The sequence below is a fragment of the Phaethon lepturus genome, unplaced genomic scaffold (assembly GCF_000687285.1).
Source record: "Phaethon lepturus isolate BGI_N335 unplaced genomic scaffold, ASM68728v1 scaffold9435, whole genome shotgun sequence".
Classification (NCBI taxonomy): domain Eukaryota; kingdom Metazoa; phylum Chordata; class Aves; order Phaethontiformes; family Phaethontidae; genus Phaethon; species Phaethon lepturus.
This window is the reverse complement of record NW_010538347.1, coordinates 3,216-21,492: the sequence shown is the minus strand read 5'-3', so window position 1 is coordinate 21,492 and position 18,277 is coordinate 3,216. Positions and strand designations below refer to the sequence as shown.

The window sequence follows — 18,277 nt, the reverse complement described above, 5'->3', positions numbered from 1 at the left end:
CTTTCTTTACAAGGCCTTGATTTACATCCCTGAAATCTCAAATTTAGCTATTACAATGAAGTCCTGTTGCACACAGAGCTGACTTTTTATCACCACTTAAAATCTAATTAATCCGTATTGAAGCACAAAGATTTCTGTTGTGTTTTAGGGTGAGGGGTCATAGAGCCCTCTTTGTTCATCCTCAGGCTTGTAATCATCGGGCATTGGGATATAATTTTACCAAGCAAATTGGAAGGTAACAGATCAAATCCTTATCAGAAAGCCTAACTCATGGTTTAGTGAAGTCCTTCGTCCTTTAAGTGAAACTTTATATGCATGAAGAACAAAAAAGTGTTTCAGAGCTTACAAAGGGTTAATAGCAAGGGCTTATATTGGGGCAGCAGAGAACTAAAATCATCATAGCTTCCACCATCACTCAAGGTAGCAGTTGTTACAGAGCTGCTGGGGAGACCTTCCTCCTCCAGCTTTTAGGACTCTGCTCTTATAATGGCCTTGGTCTACCGACCAATGATGCAATTAAGTGGCATACTATTCTCTCTGTTGGGATGGGTCCTCTCCTGTCTCACTACCTATTTACCCCAGTGGAAAAATCTTAACTTGGAACTGAATGAACTGGAGATCTGGACCATGGGACTATGGCAAGCTTGTGTTGTCCAGGAAGAAGGGGGAATGCAGTGCAAGGACTTCGATTCTTTCCTAGCTTTGCCTCCAGAGCTGAGGATTTCTAGGATTTTGATGGTTTTTTCCAATGGATCGGGGCTTTTGGGCCTCTTGCTCTCAGGATTTGGGTTGGACTGTTTGAAAACTGGTGAAAGACAAGAGGAACAAAAGAAACGGCTGTTGCTGTTTGGAGGAATGCTCTTCTGGATATCGGGGATTACAGCTGTTGTCCCAGTTTCTTGGGTTGCCCATTCCACAGTCCAGGAATTTTGGGATGAGAATATACCAGATATTGTTCCCAGGTGGGATTTTGGGGAAGCACTATTTGTTGGCTGGCTTGCTGGATTTTGTCTTGTATTAGGAGGATCCCTACTTAATTGCATAATCTGTTCAACAGAAGTCCATCCATCTTCGGTCCATTATGCAGTAGCAGAACAGCAAGATCAGTGTCAACACTTGGAAACTGAAACTAGGCCTTAAAATGGAAGGTTTTAAGTAGTACAGAAAGACTGCCCTATCTCTTTCAAACTAGTGCAAGCCAGAAGCTTGTTCCAGTAGTAAGTCAAAGGACTCTTTGTTACCTAGCTGACTTCCTAAACTTATGTCTGTTTTCTCCATAACTGGTATTGGAAGGTGGTGTGTTTTCTCACCTGCAGAACTGTTTAAACCTTTGTTTCACAGCAGAATGCTGAAGTTTGCATAGACTGCGCAAAAACGGTGCTTTTGCTTTCCCAACTGCACTGTAAAATCCTGGAAATGAATATGCATGTTCCCTTACAGCTTGGCTTTTAACCAAAATATGCCTCCTTTTCATATGTAACCAATTAAATGAGCCTCAAAGCTTGACTCCCTGTTGCAATTTTGCACTTGCTTAATGATGTGACGTACAAACTTGAGAGTTTTTGCGTGCTAAACAGTCTAAATACATGCATTGCATCAAATTGTTTTTCTGCGTACTTACTTGAAAATTGATGTGCTAAGAAAACTGTAGGCTTCTCAAATGCTGGCAAGCTTTGCAGATATCTTTTTGTGCATGGGGTATTCCAGGGTGGGTCCTTCATACCCAGGAAGGTGTGTTTTCCCAGTTTAGCACTTTAAGCTGCCCATACAATCTATTCAAAGTGTTTCTGGCACCTGCATAGTTTATGGAAAAAATTAGTCTAAGAAATACTGCTTTAAAAATACTTACACTGTCTTCTTCCAATACAGGTATTGAGGCGTTAAGCATCCTTATAGAACTAGCGGAACTGCTGTACTGCTTTAGCAGATTGGTGGAAAGCAAAGTATAGGCTTTTCTTAAAAAAACAAAACTAAAACTAATTAATGAAAGGTGAGCCCAGCTGTGGCCACACCCTTCAGCTACTGGTTTACCACACTACCTCCTAATCCCACAAACACTGCATATGGAGCCAGGCTCCACAAAGCAGGAGAGGGAGGAGTATTTCATGCTTTATAAAGCATTGTTTTAACTTTTGCTTATGTTCAGTATGACAAAGAATTGAGCAGAATAGTCTCGGCAAAAGTGAGCAGTTTAGCGCTTCTGTGACCGCTAAAAATGAATGTGGTCCACAGACACAGACTACAGTTAGTTGGATTTTTGTTGTCTGTACTAGGATGGATTTTAACTGGTACCTGTAACTATTTACCAGACTGGAAAAATCTCAACTTAGACTTAAATGTACTGGAGCTTTGGACCATGGGACTCTGGCAAACCTGTATAGTCCAAGACGTAGGAGGAACACAGTGTAAAGATTTTGACTCTTTCTTAGCTTTGCCTCTAGAATTCAAGATTTCCAGGATTTTAGTATCTACATCAAATGGACTAGGACTTCTGAGCCTTGTGATCTGTAGTCTTGGTTTGGACTGTCTAAAGATGGAGGATACAGAGCAGAAGCTAAAGAAACAGCTGTTACTACTTGGAGGTATACTCCTATGGATGTCTGGAGTTCTGGCCTTAGTCCCTGTTTCTTGGGTTGCCCATACAATAATCGAGGAATTTTGGGATGAAGACATCCCAGAGATTGTGCCCAGATGGGAAATAGGGGATGCACTGTTCAGTGGTTGGTTTGGTGGATTTTTTATAATTCTCGGAGGATCTCTACTCCTCTCCACAATCTGCTTATCATCTGACCATCAATTACCAGAGCAGTATGCAATGGCAGATATGCAAGACACCCATCAACATCTGGAAATTGGAAATAGAAGACTTTAAAAAGGGTCGATACCAGGTTTTCAGATTTCTTGCTCTTGCATTACAGTAAAAAAGGTCTGCTGCACAGACAGGTTACTGTTTACAAGATTGGAGGGAGGGATTGTTTCTTACAGAGTAGTTCTTTTAATCACTACTTACCGTCATTTTTAGTTACATTAATTGATGAGCTATGGAGATCTAAGTCACCACTGTATTTCTCCAAAATCTGATCAACTGCAGATTTTGTTTTTGTAGGTTTGGTGGTGTGAGTGTTGGTTTTTTTAGGATGAGTGAGTATAAAATTTTTAATTTCTAGGCATGCATGGAGACTTGACCATATTTTCAATGGCAGAACTCCTACTGGGGCTGCTTTAAATGTCTTTACAAAAATAATATTAGTTTAAGTAAGTCCTGAAGCAGGTTGTACTGCCAGTTTAATGTGCATTACAAAAACCTAGTATGGTACAACCTTGAATGAAGTTCCCTGGACCTGCATCATTTACACCAGGGTAATATAAATGTTCTCGGGCATCATGTCATGTTATACAAGGGAGAGAGGGGGAACGAGAGATGGAATGTATCCCTGCACAATCTCTAAGGAGAGCCAGTACTTCTGAATAATGATGAGATGTTGTCCAGTGGAGAGCTGGCTGTGTTCATTGCTATTGCAGCTTTTCCTTAATGAATGTAAAGAACTAACTTGAAGTACATGGAGTCAGTTTCTATAACTTAACTTACCCCAAGATATGTCAGTGATTCATGTGAACTTTCTATAAATTGCAATGATTTTACATTGACAAAGCTGTAGCAGCCATCTGTTTCTGCAAAGGGCATATAAAGACACACAGAACAGCAATAAAAGAATGAAATAAAACACAGGTCTGGAAAAGAGCTTTGTTAAAAAAATGTATTTTCCAATCACTGAAACACATGGAAAGTGCAGAGACAAGTTAATCTATGTGATGTACTTGCATACTCTTACAGACAAAATTAGAACAGAAACACATTCAGAATATAACCTGATTAAATATTTAGTTCAGTCCTGAGCATTTGATATTTAATACAGTATAAACATAGCAATAGTAAAAAAAAAACATGCTTAAAATTATTTGATTTGTGTTCTATTACAATTTCTGCTGAACTTTGCTCATTTAGCTAAATATTCTTGTACCAGTAATATTTAGATCTTGATATATGTAACTGCAGTGACATTGGTACCTGAAAATAGAACTAATTACATTCGTTATACCCTGCTGTGCAGAGTGAATTCCACTTCAAAAGCAGTATTTATAATTTTAAACTGATGGGGGTTTATTTGTATGTCTTATTTTAGCTTATTCTATTGAGTGTTTCAAGTGTGAATAATCTGAATAAGTAAAAAACACCCCAAAACTCCAAACCCAGAATTGTTAAAAACTGCGTATAAATATGTTCAACTTTACCAATTTGGAAAACAAGGAGCATGAATATGTTTGACTCTCATTTTTAAATGAGTTCTGCAAGGTAAAGCCAGCAATACTTAAATTTTGGCCTCACCTCATGCTTACAAATCAGATGACAATACTTTTTTTTTTAAAATTACTCAACCTGTGAGGAGAAACAGCTCATCTGGCAATAATTTAGACAGCTCTAAATATTTTTCACAATAGCATCCATAATGTCAAATATTTTTATGGCCAGAACTGAACTATATTAAACAGAACATAAATAAGACTGTAAATAAATAAAAGAAAAATCATAAAGTACACCTCTAAACATCAATCTACAAACAACTTATATAATCAAATTGAGAAGTTGAAACTGTCAACCTTCATTTCACCTCTACATTAAATAATTCCGGATTTGTTTGTTTTTAAATTGACCTTTCAAACATGAGTGTTATTTGAAACCCAAGAAACAAAAACCAAATGGGCATTCCTAAAGGATGTTCAGTCATGTTGCCCAAACTAGCATGTTTGGCTATACGTTTAAGTGAACTGATGTATTTGTGCGTAAGAAAACCCTTGGGTGTTACACAGCCCTCTCAGCACAGAATTGTCACTTTGAATTTGAGACAGCTGCTACCATATTGTGGTTATATTTGCTTCCATTTTCTCACCAAGTAATTATAGCCTTTTTGAAAGATGAAGTCCATGCATATGCAGCTTGTTGTTTGGGGAAGAAAATGTTAGAGAGTAAATTAAATATGTGTGAGTGCAACATACTAATTAGAAAATGAAATAATTCTGTTTGTTAGCTGCAATGTCCACCAACTTACACAGTACGTACAGAAGACAAGACCCCAGCTACTTTACCAAGACAGGGCTACTTAGACACCTACGCCTGATGTTCTGGACTTCTAACAGAATGCATCCAAGTTGATGCTTCTTCGTGTAAGACAAATTTGAAACGTGCTGCTCACATTGATTTATTAAACCTGTGCACCCTCAACTGCATACAGGGTCAATTGTGTATTTTTAAAAATGTTATTTATTGTACTGAAATATGTGAAGACTTCTAGTCAGGAACTTTTCTTTTTCAGAAAGGGTTTACCTTACCACCAAGACTTCTGATACCCAAGTTAGTATGTGATAGACTTTTCTCCTCATACAAATACTTTAATGAAAACGTCTTCTAAATGTTTTGCCTCTAGGACGAAAGATCAACATAGAGAAACTCTCATTTTTTAAGTGTACAGTGGATATAAGTATGCTGATTTCAATGTTGATATTACAAATTTGATTCAGCTTCCAGTTCAGAAAGCAGCTGCCCCTTTTGGTAGTCTCATAATAAGTTTTTAGGGTTACTTGTCTGCCTTGCCTTTCCCACTCTCACGCAGATGCAAGAAACCTTTTAGTGCAGGTTAAAGTACTGTACATTCATAAAACTAAACTCTGAACTCTCTCTTCCTACAAAGTATTAAAAACCAAAACCAGAAGACATTTGTTTTCAGAAAAAGATTTCCAATGTGGGTGATGAATCTAATTAGCAGCTGTTGTGAGGCAGCCTTGATGTTTTGGAAAGGAGCTTACACCTGTGGTTAACTTTAAACTATAAAAGTCACACTCTCTCGTACAAAAATATTGCATGGCAAAACAGCCATCTTCACAGTCTGCTCACATGAAAATAGTGAAAAGATAAACAATCTTCTGTTGAACGTAATATTTCTCAACACAGTGCGGTTCAACAGGATACATGCTTAGTACTGCCTTTGTTCCATCTTTACAAAATAAAAACACATGCAATACATACAAACTGTACAAAATCAGCATCAGTATACCAAAATTAATCTACTTTGGTTTTCCGGTTGTTGGGTTTTTTTGCCATTTTTTAAGCATACAACAATTCAATTCACTATATTTTACAAATAAACATAACAATAGTGAATGTAAAATAGAAGATCTTTAAAAGCAGGTCACTGGAATTACAAAGTTCATCTGAAGAGAAATGAGCAAGTGGAAAAACACTTCAATGAAAATGCATAATTATACATCATCAGCTGGAAGGGCTGGTATGCTGATCTTTGCTCTTGTGAAGTATGCTATCTTCTCCCTGAAATTAGAAAAGAAAACAAGTTACTATTTTTGTACTATTCATGGCACGACTCCTCTCTCATCTGCTGTAGAGCTGCTACTGTTACAGCGCGGTTCTTTAAAATAAGGTTTGGAAAATATACAGTGAGGAAATTACACAGTGAACTTATTTACTACAAATGTTGCCAGAGCTTTCAGACATAATTCCCTTCTTAGGCAGATTTATGTAAAAAGCAGCTCCAATTTTGAAAAAGAGAAAAATAATCAATATTGCATAATAACTGCAACAATAAGACTGAGACATTGATCTAGTCACTGAACTTCCTATGATGATATTTCAGTGGGGGGACAAAAATGCAAAACAAAACATTTTATCCTGACTTGGGGAAAAGGCAGGGCGGGGAGGAGGGCAGAAATACTAAATGGGTCTGGGCAAGACTCAGAGAAGCAAAATTGTCAACCCATTCTCTAGTTGCTTCCCTTGTGCTGTTCCCATTTCTGTCCCCTATGAACTGAGAGATTACTGAAGCATAACAAGTTTACACAAGCTTGTCTGCCAGCAGCCTAGAAAGCAGATGATAAGTACTGGGGGCTTAAAAATTAAAGCTCAGAAGAGTCATTCTGAGAGCTTCAAAAGTGCCTCTCTGTGATTAGTCCTTGAGGCCACAGCACTGTAACAAGTCCAACTAGCAGGGCAATTCAGCCTGAGGAAGGAACTATTTGCCCAGTAGACTAAACCATGCTTTCCACTGGCAAAACTTGAGTTCCTATGAAAAACAGTTGCTCAGAGCAAAATCAACTGTGTAAACTGGATTTCTCAGCTAATTGTGTGGTGATTAGAAGATAAAGGATAATGGAGTCCTACGATACCCTTCTTGCAGGGGAATGATCGTGCACTATTACATGTTCCTATAAATTTTCCATCACAGCAGTCTGTGATGACTGTTAAATGACCAGCACCGACCAAAACTTTCTCAAGACTTGCACAGAAAGTAAAAACTGGTTGAAGATGCTCTGAATTTCCTACAGCTGATAAGTAGCTCTGCTGTAATGCTTCTTTGCTGCAGAAACCCTTTCCTTTCTCTCTTGCTTTGATTCTGCATCACTTACAGTTCTGGTTTGCAATGTGTGCTTCACAGGCCCCTATTTGCTTATGGACTTGTCAAACCGCTCACAATAGATTGTGTTAAAAAAGGGAAAAAAGTCCTCACAGTTATTAGTGGCTGACTTGAATTTCTTATACAGGAATCCAGAATCAAGCTGTAAAAATGTGTGAAGTGTTTAAAAACAGATTAAATTAGCTTGCAGTATTGTTTCTATGTGGAAGAGTGACCATGGTATTTTTCAATCAATGGGTTTATTTTTACCTGGAAGTGTGGCCTTCAGGCTGCTAGCCTGCCACTTACTGTCCAGGTTTTTAGGAATTTAGACCAGTTAGAATTAAGGTTTGAGATATAAAGTGTTCATTCTGGCTTACGCTAAGCAAGAACACTTTTAATTGCTTCATGTAATCTGTTGCTTCTCCCACAACCAAGAGGAGGAGGGAAACAAAAAGGAGGAGGGATTCAAGCTCTCTCTTGAACAACAAGTCTCAAGCAAGGCACAAGTAGTGGTTAATCAGTTTCCTGATGAGATTTATACTGTTCTACTTCTTGAGGGGCCATTTGCTTCACGCACCTGCCATCACTGGAAAAGCTGGAAAGGTCCCATTGCTGAAAGTCCTCTGTCAATCTGCTGTGGGTGAGGTGAGCCACAGCAATGACCACACACATGCTTGCTCACAGCAGATACCACATAGTGCTCTGAAACTTTCCACTCTGCCTCCTCCTCACCACCACCACAGCTCAGCGGATGTATGGCCACTTCTGCCATGTGAGCAAGTTACCGAGTCCTGGTCTTTTGAAACTACAGCTTTTGAGCTATGTTAGAAATGTATGATGTTCCTTGCAATGAAAAAGCATGTGAATTTTTTACTAATATTGCAGGTCATGTCTGATTATATTTAGAAATAATTCATGTTACTTCACTACATTAAAAAGAGCATGAAAAGCAGAACAGGCCATACCTGAATGATTGCACCTGCAGTGGCACTTTCTGGCTCTGCTCCCGTAACCGGCATACATCCTTAGAAGCTTTCCTCATCAATTTCTCAGCACTTAAACCTTGTTTCTCTTCTTCTTTTGACCATTCAGCCTGTAAACAAGAAAAAAAAACCTGTAGCTTGCTAATAATGAACAACTACTCATTTCAAAGAAATGACAAATTCTTCTGTGTCAAGCAAAATCTCTATACAAAGGGTCAGCAAGACAAAAGACTGACATTACAAGCCTAAGCCATGGGCACAAAATAAGATAACAAAGCTTTTCCAAAAAAATAAATAGAGCAAACACCATGCCATCACAGGTGGTTACTAGGTGTTATGAAATCCGATGAGATATTTCTTAGGGCTATATTTAGACAATACCTAAATTTGTATGAACAAATGTTGTCTATCCAAGTATCTTTTTAGGACTGGGAGATAGTGTATCTCTTCCCATGTGAAATACTTTTATTTCCTAATGAAAGCTCTCAGGAAAGTTGTCTATACGTAATCTAAAATGACAGACAAAAAAATAGAGAAGGTGTGCTCTCAAAATACACTTTCAAGTTTTGTTGACTTTGTTCGCAAAGTTAATATTCATGAATTCTTGTGCTTTTGTTCATGACACATCACCTGTTTTGCATGTGAGACTCACTTCTTTCATTTGCATTGTAGTGGTGACAAAGCCAAGGCAAGTGAACCGAACACCAGTCTGGTACAAGAGACCAGGACCTTTCTTGACACCACTGAGCAGCTACCTATCCACCAGTAAGTCACGGTATTTCTGTACCTCAGTATTGCTAGCTCTCTTACATATGTCTTTACCAAGCACTGCTACATCAACAGGACAATTGCAGCTGTGCCAGCCACCATTTCAGGGAGAGACTGCTCTTAAGAGTTGTGTTTTACTTCTAAAAAACCCCAAACCTTATCAAGGGTTTCTGAACGCCCAATAATGTGAACAGCAGCCCTTTTTAGGTGGGCAGTCACCTGGATTTCTTAGGCCGATGGCCACCGTTCATATGCAGATGAGTCCCATAACGCATGCTTTATCACCCCCATCGTGTGCAGGGTGCACAGCATGGGCAATGCCACCTGGAGCGTGCGCTGAACTTCATTTCTAGACGGCAGGGACTGTCAGACAAACGTTATTTACTGCATTTTGAATTTCACCAGACATCAAAATTTAACAGAAGCAGTTCATGCTCTTAAACAATTTTTAAAGTTCTTTGGAGGTTAATTTTGATGCTTAACTTTAGGCACTCAGACTTGAAAATGCTGTTCCGTTACCTCAAATTAAAACACACACCCAAGCCAGAAACAATCTTCAAATTTGGTTCGTAACTTAGGAGTTTACATCTCCAGTTCTGAATTCAACCCAGTAGACTCCCAAATAACAAAAGCAACCAACTCAAAAAAGTTAGTCCATACTATCAGTTTCATACTGGGTATTTATAGAAATCTGTTCATCTGTTCACAGCAGGAGAGTGGTACCCTCTGTCTGTTGAAACGCACTCCAGTGTTTTACATGAAAGAACACCACCCTTTCAAAAACTCACTCAAAATCCAGTCAGCATGTATTGCTGTTAACTTCTTCAGTCCCCAACTCCAAAATAGGTATGACTTTTAAAATGAAATTAACCTATATTGTTTTCATTATTAGTGAACATAAATTTGCAATCTACAACTGTTAGTGTATTAATTTTACATATGTCACTGGCCATATGTTTTATCAGCTTTTCTAGTTAGTATTTATCAGGGCACTAAACATACAGTATTTCAAAATTTTCCAATTTGATCTTTTCCCTGACTATACACGAGATTCTTGTGACTGCTGCATTTCAGGTTAACAGCATAGATTACTTCTTTGTTTTAATACTCTCTATTACATGTACTCCTTTTTCATTGTTTTAATCCTTTTATTTTTTCAGGATGCTCTCAGAGAAACTTTGGTTTTAGCCCAATTACTCTAAGAGTATGCATGTCATAAGGTGACCAGATTTATATTTACATCGAGTTTGAGTGATTTATAAAGATAGTGAATTCTCCCATTTATATAAAATACACTGGCCATACATGCAGTAAGTGCCAAAAATCTGGCACTTATTTGGCAAATTAAGTGCCAGATAGGAAGCTCTGTATCTGCACTTAGTTTAAGCATGAGATAAAGGAGAAACAAAATTAAAACTGAAACACTAACTCCTTTACTGGTTTTTGTATAGAAGAAAGAAAGTGAATCTAAAGAAAAACTGTTAACTGGGCTAAACACCAAAACACTGAACAAGGACATATTTGTGGTATTAGTGACATAGCTACAGATTACCTCTACACAGAAGATGTACTGAAAAGAAATAAAGAAAACCTCTACAGATATTCACAGGAGACTTTTTTGGACAAAGAGGGAGTACTTTAGAGGACACTAGGTGTCTGAAAACTTACTCGTATGAGGATTTAAGACTCAAACTTTGAAATACTGCTGATTTCTCACAAAAATGCAATCTAAACAAGAAACTGCTTCTGGTGCACAGAATCACCTACTGTTTTCTGATCTGCAGGTATTAGTGGGCTTTACGTACTTGCTGTACTTAGAAAGGTGTGGTAGGAAGGGGAGGGAAGGTATGGAGTCTGTATATTTGGCTTTAAGCACAGTAACCATGCTAGCAAGCAGCCACTGATTTTTAACATCCCCCACATCTGCGGTTTCCATTTTTCACTTGAGACTCTCAATTTCTCTGGCACTTCCAGCTGCTGCATTAGTCTGTGCCATTATAATGCCTGCAGGATCTAAAAAATAATCTATGACAATGTTCTCTAGGCTGCTGTGTTTTGCTAACCCAAGAGGAAACACTGACAGCAGAGTACGGCATTCTCAGGGTTGTTTTGCTCCACAGGGGAAGGCTGCAATGATTTTAAGGGTAAAAATATTTCTAGGAACTTTGTAAGTGCTCTTCAAAGAGGTGGAGTGGCTGTGATCATTGTTCTGACTTTTAGCTTGGAAAGAAGGCCTTAAATGCCATGTTGCAGTCTGCATGTATTTTAAGAATATATTATTACCCCTATTCCTCATTGTAGTGCGTGTCATCGTGTTGATCACTGACACTCAAGATACAAAATATGACAAACCTATCTTCTGCCTTGAAAGAGCCAGCTAAAATCAGAAAGCACAAATTCAGAGTATTAAATGTTACAGAGGCATACTCTATTCTAGTGGGAATAGCTTTAGAGTGGGAGTAATTTTGAATTAAATAAACAATTAAAAATGAACATTTCTATCCTGCATCTAGGATTAGATATAAACTATGAACTTCTAAATAAAATTAGCTATGCTTCTTTTATATAAGCGACTATATTATGGGTTAAAACTTGGAAAGATCAAATTCATACAATGAATTCACATGGTAAAAGAACCACAGTTACACTATGTGATATTTAAATGTTATCCCATTTTGCCCAAGGGTTTTTCCAAACACTTGTGAGTGCTCAGCCTAAACTCTCCTAGTACTTTATAGCCATTTTGGAACTCCACTTAGCTGCAACCAACAGCACATGCCAAGGAAGGAGAGATAGGAAGACAGAACAGGGCATAAACATAATGCTGGGAGAACATACTAGGCTAAAGTTTTGTTTCCTAAGCTATCAGATGGTCAAGGGCTTCCTGAAATAGGTGATGATATTATTACACGGATTTTTCTTCCATGAATGTATCTAACCGCTTTTTGAACCTATGCAAACTTGAAGCACTCACAATGTTCTGTGGAAAACATTTTTACAGTTTCTAAATGTTGTGCTATGTTTGGTTGCATTTAAACTGCCACGTCAATTCCCTACTTCCTGTGTTATAAAAGACAATGATTAATTGCTCTCCTCCACCTCACTGATGACTTTTACAGACTTCAGTTGGAGCTACTTGGCCACTCCTAACATGGAAGTGGTTTCCTCCTTTGACCATCCTTGTCAACCAGCCCTCTGTAGTTTTATTATCCACTTTGAGAAGGGGAACCAGAACTGAACAATGTTTGAGTTATGGGCATGTAACATGTATTTATATCGTAAAACAACAATTTGTTTTGGTCCAACTTCTTTTCTTAGTTAATTCCTCTTACTTGCTTCTTGACATCTGCTGAGTGCTGTGATGTTTTTGCTGATGTTTTTGTTTCTTATATCCAGAGTATCTCATTCCCAATATTCAGAGCTCAGCTTTGCATGTATAAATATGAGGATCATCCCCTCCCTCCTCCATACAAGGCTATTTACTGACATTTACCTTTTTTTAAAAACAAAACAAACCCCCCAATCAACTGTTGCTTACATATTAGGAGGTCCTTTGGCACCTTGTTAAAATTGCTTTCCGTTTTTACAACTCTGAATAACTTGGCATCACCAAAACACTCATCTCTATCAACCATAAATAGCTGAAGAGTACAGATCCCTCCTGGCTGTCACTAACAACCTCCCCGCGTTGAAAACTGATGTATATTGACTGACACAGATGGGAAAGGGGCTCCAGAGGGCAACCTCCTGCTGAGAGCAGCAGGTGAAGCCAGAGCTAAGTACTCAGGGTCTTGTCCAGTTAGGTTCCCAGTATCTCCAACCACAGAGGTTGGGCCCCTATTCCAGTGTGTGATCATCCTCACAATTCAAAAAAACCCCAACCTCCCCAAAACAAAAACCTCAAAACATCTGACTTATTGCATGCATCGCGTTGAAATTTTCCATGTTCCAGCTTGTCACTGTTGCCTCTCACTCCTCCTATCCTGTCTTTTGTCTTTTATCCAGATGAAGGCATCCCATCTTTCCTTATGGCAGTTTGAAGACAGTGAATATATACTTGTATTGTTTTAGAGACCATCACATAGAGAACGATTATGTCCTGCATAAGGAAAGAAGCCACAGTGCCTTTCCCACATGCCCCTACCACTGTAAGTGATGGTCACCGCCTCTCTCTACCTGTTACGAAGATCTTTTGGCTACAAGTTCTTTGCAGATTGCAAATCAACTGAAGATGAAGGACAAAAAGCATATGTATGTCTGTAGAAGTACAGCTACTCACAGGACATGAGAATTTTAAATTAACTTTTAAGTTTAATTAACTTTACTACACCAACCACAACTATTACTTTACTAATAGAGTTTCAACTCTGAATTACCGAAGTATTTAGAGGGCGTTAGAAAAAACCTACCTCAAATTCTAGGTTTAAATGCTGTAGTATTGACTAATATAGAAATATTGTTTACACTATGTAATTCAGACGTGTGATTAGTCAAATGTGAGCTTCTGTAAAAATCTTTACCAGGGTAGACCAAATTCTTAACAGATTTATAGAAAAGGTAGGGGCATAAGTGTATTTATTCACGCAGTATCTGTATGCTGCTCATACCTGTTTTTCAGCTTGTTTCAAGAGTTTCTGGAACCGTTCATCCTCCAGCACACACAGGGGAAGGTCTGTCTCTCCTCTGCCTTTCATTTCCTCAAGCTTTTGTTTAAGATCCCGCAAGGCCTGAAGCTCATCATTCAGACGATTCTGTCTCGTGCGTGATGCCTGGAGGTCCAGCTCCAAGTCAAGGGAAGTGCGTATAGGGCACTCTTGCGTAGCTCTTCGCATGATTGGTTGGCAAACAGGCTGAACCATTTGGGAGACAGAACAATAAAAATTAGTATCTAGAGAGGCTAGTGTAAGGGTTTGACATAATACAGTCAGGAAAGCTCAAATATTTTTTGTTTTTCTTTCGCAGAAAGCTGCTATAATGAGATCCAAGTCCAAAAATTCATGTATTCTGGAATTTTTCTTCAGTCACTAGCTAAAAATAAATGCAAAAGTTTCCCCAACCAGATGTACAATGATATATTTACAGGTTAAAAAGGCAAAACCTGTTCTGATCCCCAGGACAACACAACAGGAGACCAACATTATACAGACTTCCCCATAGATTTCAACTACCTTATTTATTTTCATAAACATTTGCTTTTTGAAGGCCTATGCAAACACATAATGTTATGAACTCTGCAAACATGCATTTTTTTAGTGTATTTCACATTATTTACTGTCCTTTCAGAGTCACTTTTTGCATAAATTGGGCGGGAGAAGCCATCCCAGACTATTCAGTATTTCTTTCTTATGCCAAATGTAATCCTGCTACCTGGTAACAACCTTTCTGCAGAAGTGTTCTTCTAGTTGTACTCAAGATTAAGATGTAACTCTCTCAACTTATGATAAATGAACTCCATGCATGAAAAATACAATCTTACGCTCTTGTCCTTCAGTCCTTTTGCTGCTCAGATGCTCTTGGAGAAGAGTAAATCCCCTTTCAAAGGGCATCTGAATCCTTGAAATTTCCACCAAAATGGGCTGAAGGTAGATGTTGTGGTGTTGACTTTTGTGCACAGTAATCCACCTTGGGTGACTTTAATCACAGAATCATTAAGGTTGGAAAAGACCTTTAAGATCATCAAGTCCAACCATCAACCCAGCACCACCACGCCCACTAAACCATGTCCTGAAGTGCCACGTCTACACGTTTTTTGAACACCTCCAGTGATGGTGACTCCACCACCTCCCTGGGCAGCCTGTTCCAATGCTTGACCACTCTCTCCGTAAAGAAGTTTTTCCTAATATCCAACCTAAACCTCCCCTGGCGCGACTTGAGGCCATTTCCTCTCGTTCTATTGCTAGTTACTTGGGAGAAGAGACCAACACCCACCTCACCACAACCCCCTTTCAGGTAGTTGTAGAGAGCGATAAGGTCTCCTCTCAGCCTCCTCTTCTCCAGACTGAACAACCCCAGTTCCCTCAGCCACCCCTCATAAGATTTGTGCTCCAGACCCCTCCCCAGCTTCGTTGCCCTTCTCTGGACACGCTCCAGCACCTCAGCATCCTTCTTGTAGTGAGGGGCCCAAAACTGAACACAGGATTCAAGCTGCGGCCTCACCAGTGCCGAGTACAGGGGCACAATCACTTCCCTACTCCAGCTGGCCACACTATGTCTGATACAGGCCAGGATGCTGTTGGCCTTCTTGGCCACCTGGGCACACTGCCGGCTCATATTCAGCTTGTAATATTCAGGTTCTTTAACCCAGATCCTTCTGACAGTAACAAGCTAAAGTTCAACAGTAAACGCCACAACACTGAGCACCAGTGTCCCGGTGCTGCCTTCAGCCACAACTAGAACAACATAAGCTTTGCCGCTGGGGGAAGATGTAGGACTGAGACCACTGTGTTGAGATTTCAACCTGAAACTACAGGACTACATGTGGTACTTGCACTGCTTTTGCTGAAATACTTGAAATAAAGCATATGGTTTAAGTTGTTTGTTATTCCTTCTCTCCCCATCATTTGTTTTAAACCATGTCCAGGTAACATAGCACATACCCGTTTAACTCTTAGGCTCCGCCGTTCTGTGGCATTTCTCACAAAGAGAGACTTTTTGGCTAGTGTTGAGCTATCGCTGTCACTTCGGTTCAACTGTCAAAACATACAAAACAGAGATAGAAAGCATCTTCATATACAAATGCATCTGTATTGATATAACCAGTCAGAAAACCTCAGTATTGATATACATGTAGGTCATTCTTAGTATAAAGTAAAAATTTTTTTCAACTAGAATAAGCATCTACTCTAAAATTCTATTCCTAAACCAAGACAACCATTGATCTTACTGAATGAATAGTAAGCAGACTCTTTAGGAATGCAAGGAAGGTAACTATGGTTATTAAATACTGCCAAATTACTGTCTGGCTTTTATATGACTGCAGATTATAAACTATGGATTTCATTTACCTGGGGCAGGCTTTTAATGAATTTACTACAGGGAAAGTAAATTACTGTAGACATGCACCAGTCCAACAAACTGTATTTTTGTATTATGATTATCTGTAACAAGTATAGGCATGCCTACATCTTCCTTCAGAGGCACTTCCTGCTTCTCAAAGATATGCACCACAGCTTAGCAGTACTTTCTTCTTAATTATAGCATTAGTTCCACATACATCAGCACAGATTGAGTGTTAGATGCATCAGCATGTGTGGTGGTAACCTTCAGAGAAAACAGAAGCATCTATCTGCAGGGTATTTGTTTCACCTCTTCAGAAAAGAGCAAACAAAAAGAATCATTCTGCTAACATTTCAATAACCAAGACCAAGGCCCTAAGGCAGGGCTGACTGGGAGCTGGCGGTGAGAAATACAACCTCTTGCAACATGAATGCACCTTGAGAGACCAATCTCTCTTTCTGCCATGGAGCCACTGCTGGGAACTCACCCCTGGATACGCACAGGTGGCTATCACCACTGATGATCTTCAAGCACTTTTCAAGGGAGATTTTCAAAGGCAGCAACAGGCTTTGAGTCTGTCCTTTAGGCCTCAAAAATCTTTCTGTTTGCTGTAACATTGTGTGAGAGTAGGTGCTTTCTTAAAGCTAAGTCATCTCTTCTGAAAAGAGAGCAGCTAGCAGTTAGCTAGAGCATATCCCATGGATGGTTTCCTCTAATACAGCACCACAAAGCCAGCAAGGCTGGATGTGCTTGTGGTGCAAGCTGGGGACTAGGACTGGAGAGACCCAAGTTGTTCAGCCCTCTCCATGGACTCAGATGCACCACAGTGCCCACTCTTGAGCCCTGACAGTGGGCTCCCAAGTGTTTCCGAAGCTGCAAGTCATCTGTGCAAACATGGGTTTTTCCTAGGCTACTTTGCTGCCAGGCAATACTGTACACAGTGAGAAAGAGAATGGTTTATTCAACGTATGGTTTTCTTTAGATTCTGTCTTCTGGCAACAGGTATGTAGCAATGTTCAAAGCTACAAAAGCCCAATACTTTTCCAAATGCAAAAACCTTAGGAGTTTATACTAATTAAACTATAAGAGCAACTAGTGTTACTTCCTGTCAAAGACCTCCACAGGCAGTGAGCTAAGGCTACATTTTTTTTGTCAATACAACTAATTTCCAGCATACAGGAATTAAGATGAAGGCTAGATTCTGAATTCATCCAATAATCTATCCAAATTATGCCAAGATTGTTACAAAATGATCTGCTGTGTTTCATTCTGGAGGGCATATGGAATAGTTATTTAAGTATGCAGATACTGACTGCAGATTTCATGGGGTTTTTTTTAAGCCAATGATAATCACAGAGAAGTGATCAACTTTAATGTTCCCAAATGATTAAGGCAACCACCTCTAACTGAACTGGAAAAGAATTAAAGCATAAGTTTGTTTTGTTTTTTTAAAGTCATACTTGTGTGAGTAACCTGCATAAACTAAAGATCAAAAATAAACTGCCTTTTCTAGGGTGTCTGTAGTTAAAAATCTATAGAGCTGGTGATCCATGCTTAAATCTTTAAACACATGATTTCCAGTTAGTTTAGCAGCAACAGGACTGATAATTTATATTTTTTTTTTTCCATGCTACTCCAGTCTCTCTAGATCTATAGAAGTCTGTTGCCAAAGCCATGTTTAAAACTCAGCCCCTAGACAGCGCTCACACATCTTTGAGATGTAATTAAAGCAGGATTTGGGCTGCCCAGGTTTAAAACCCGTTGAGATACAAAGTGAGATTTTAAAATTGATGACTGAGCTCTTTCTGCACTGTTACCCTTAAATGGTGACGTTATTAAAATATGGTAATGCAATGGCAGTTTACAGTGAACTCTATTCTACGTTTTCACAAATTATTTTGCTGTGTGAGAGCTGTAGTTGCTGACGTGCAGTGAAACACACTTTGTGCAGGCAGCCAGCACAGGAATCTGTGTTACTTCTCTCCAATGGGATGTATTTTTGCCCTAGTAAAGGTGTTTTGCAAGAGCACGCAAGTCTGCTGAAAGTCAATTCTACTATGCATCAGG

The 18,277-nt window shown here is 39.1% G+C and overlaps 3 protein-coding genes across 3 annotated transcripts in view; 2 read left to right on the top strand and 1 right to left on the bottom strand.

Moving 5' to 3' along the window:
- The first annotated feature begins 486 nt into the window (after positions 1-486).
- On the top strand, positions 487-1,140 carry LOC104620520 (claudin-22-like). Its single transcript, XM_010286766.1, has one exon. The coding sequence runs from the start codon at positions 487-489 to the stop codon at positions 1,138-1,140; it is 654 nt and encodes a 217-aa protein (XP_010285068.1).
- Positions 1,141-2,215: 1,075 nt separating this feature from the next.
- On the top strand, positions 2,216-2,872 carry LOC104620519 (claudin-22-like). Its single transcript, XM_010286765.1, has one exon. The coding sequence runs from the start codon at positions 2,216-2,218 to the stop codon at positions 2,870-2,872; it is 657 nt and encodes a 218-aa protein (XP_010285067.1).
- A 3,282-nt stretch (positions 2,873-6,154) lies between these two features.
- The window catches only part of LOC104620518 (protein WWC2-like), a 14,597-nt gene continuing 2,474 nt past the window's right edge, over positions 6,155-18,277 (bottom strand). The window contains exons 3-6 of the mRNA XM_010286764.1: positions 15,811-15,903; positions 13,822-14,064; positions 8,429-8,556; positions 6,155-6,382 (exon numbers count right to left, since the gene is read on the bottom strand). Of these exons, the coding sequence (XP_010285066.1) occupies positions 6,316-6,382; positions 8,429-8,556; positions 13,822-14,064; positions 15,811-15,903 (531 nt within the window). The 3' untranslated portion in view covers positions 6,155-6,315. The remainder of the gene's footprint in view (positions 6,383-8,428; positions 8,557-13,821; positions 14,065-15,810; positions 15,904-18,277) is intronic.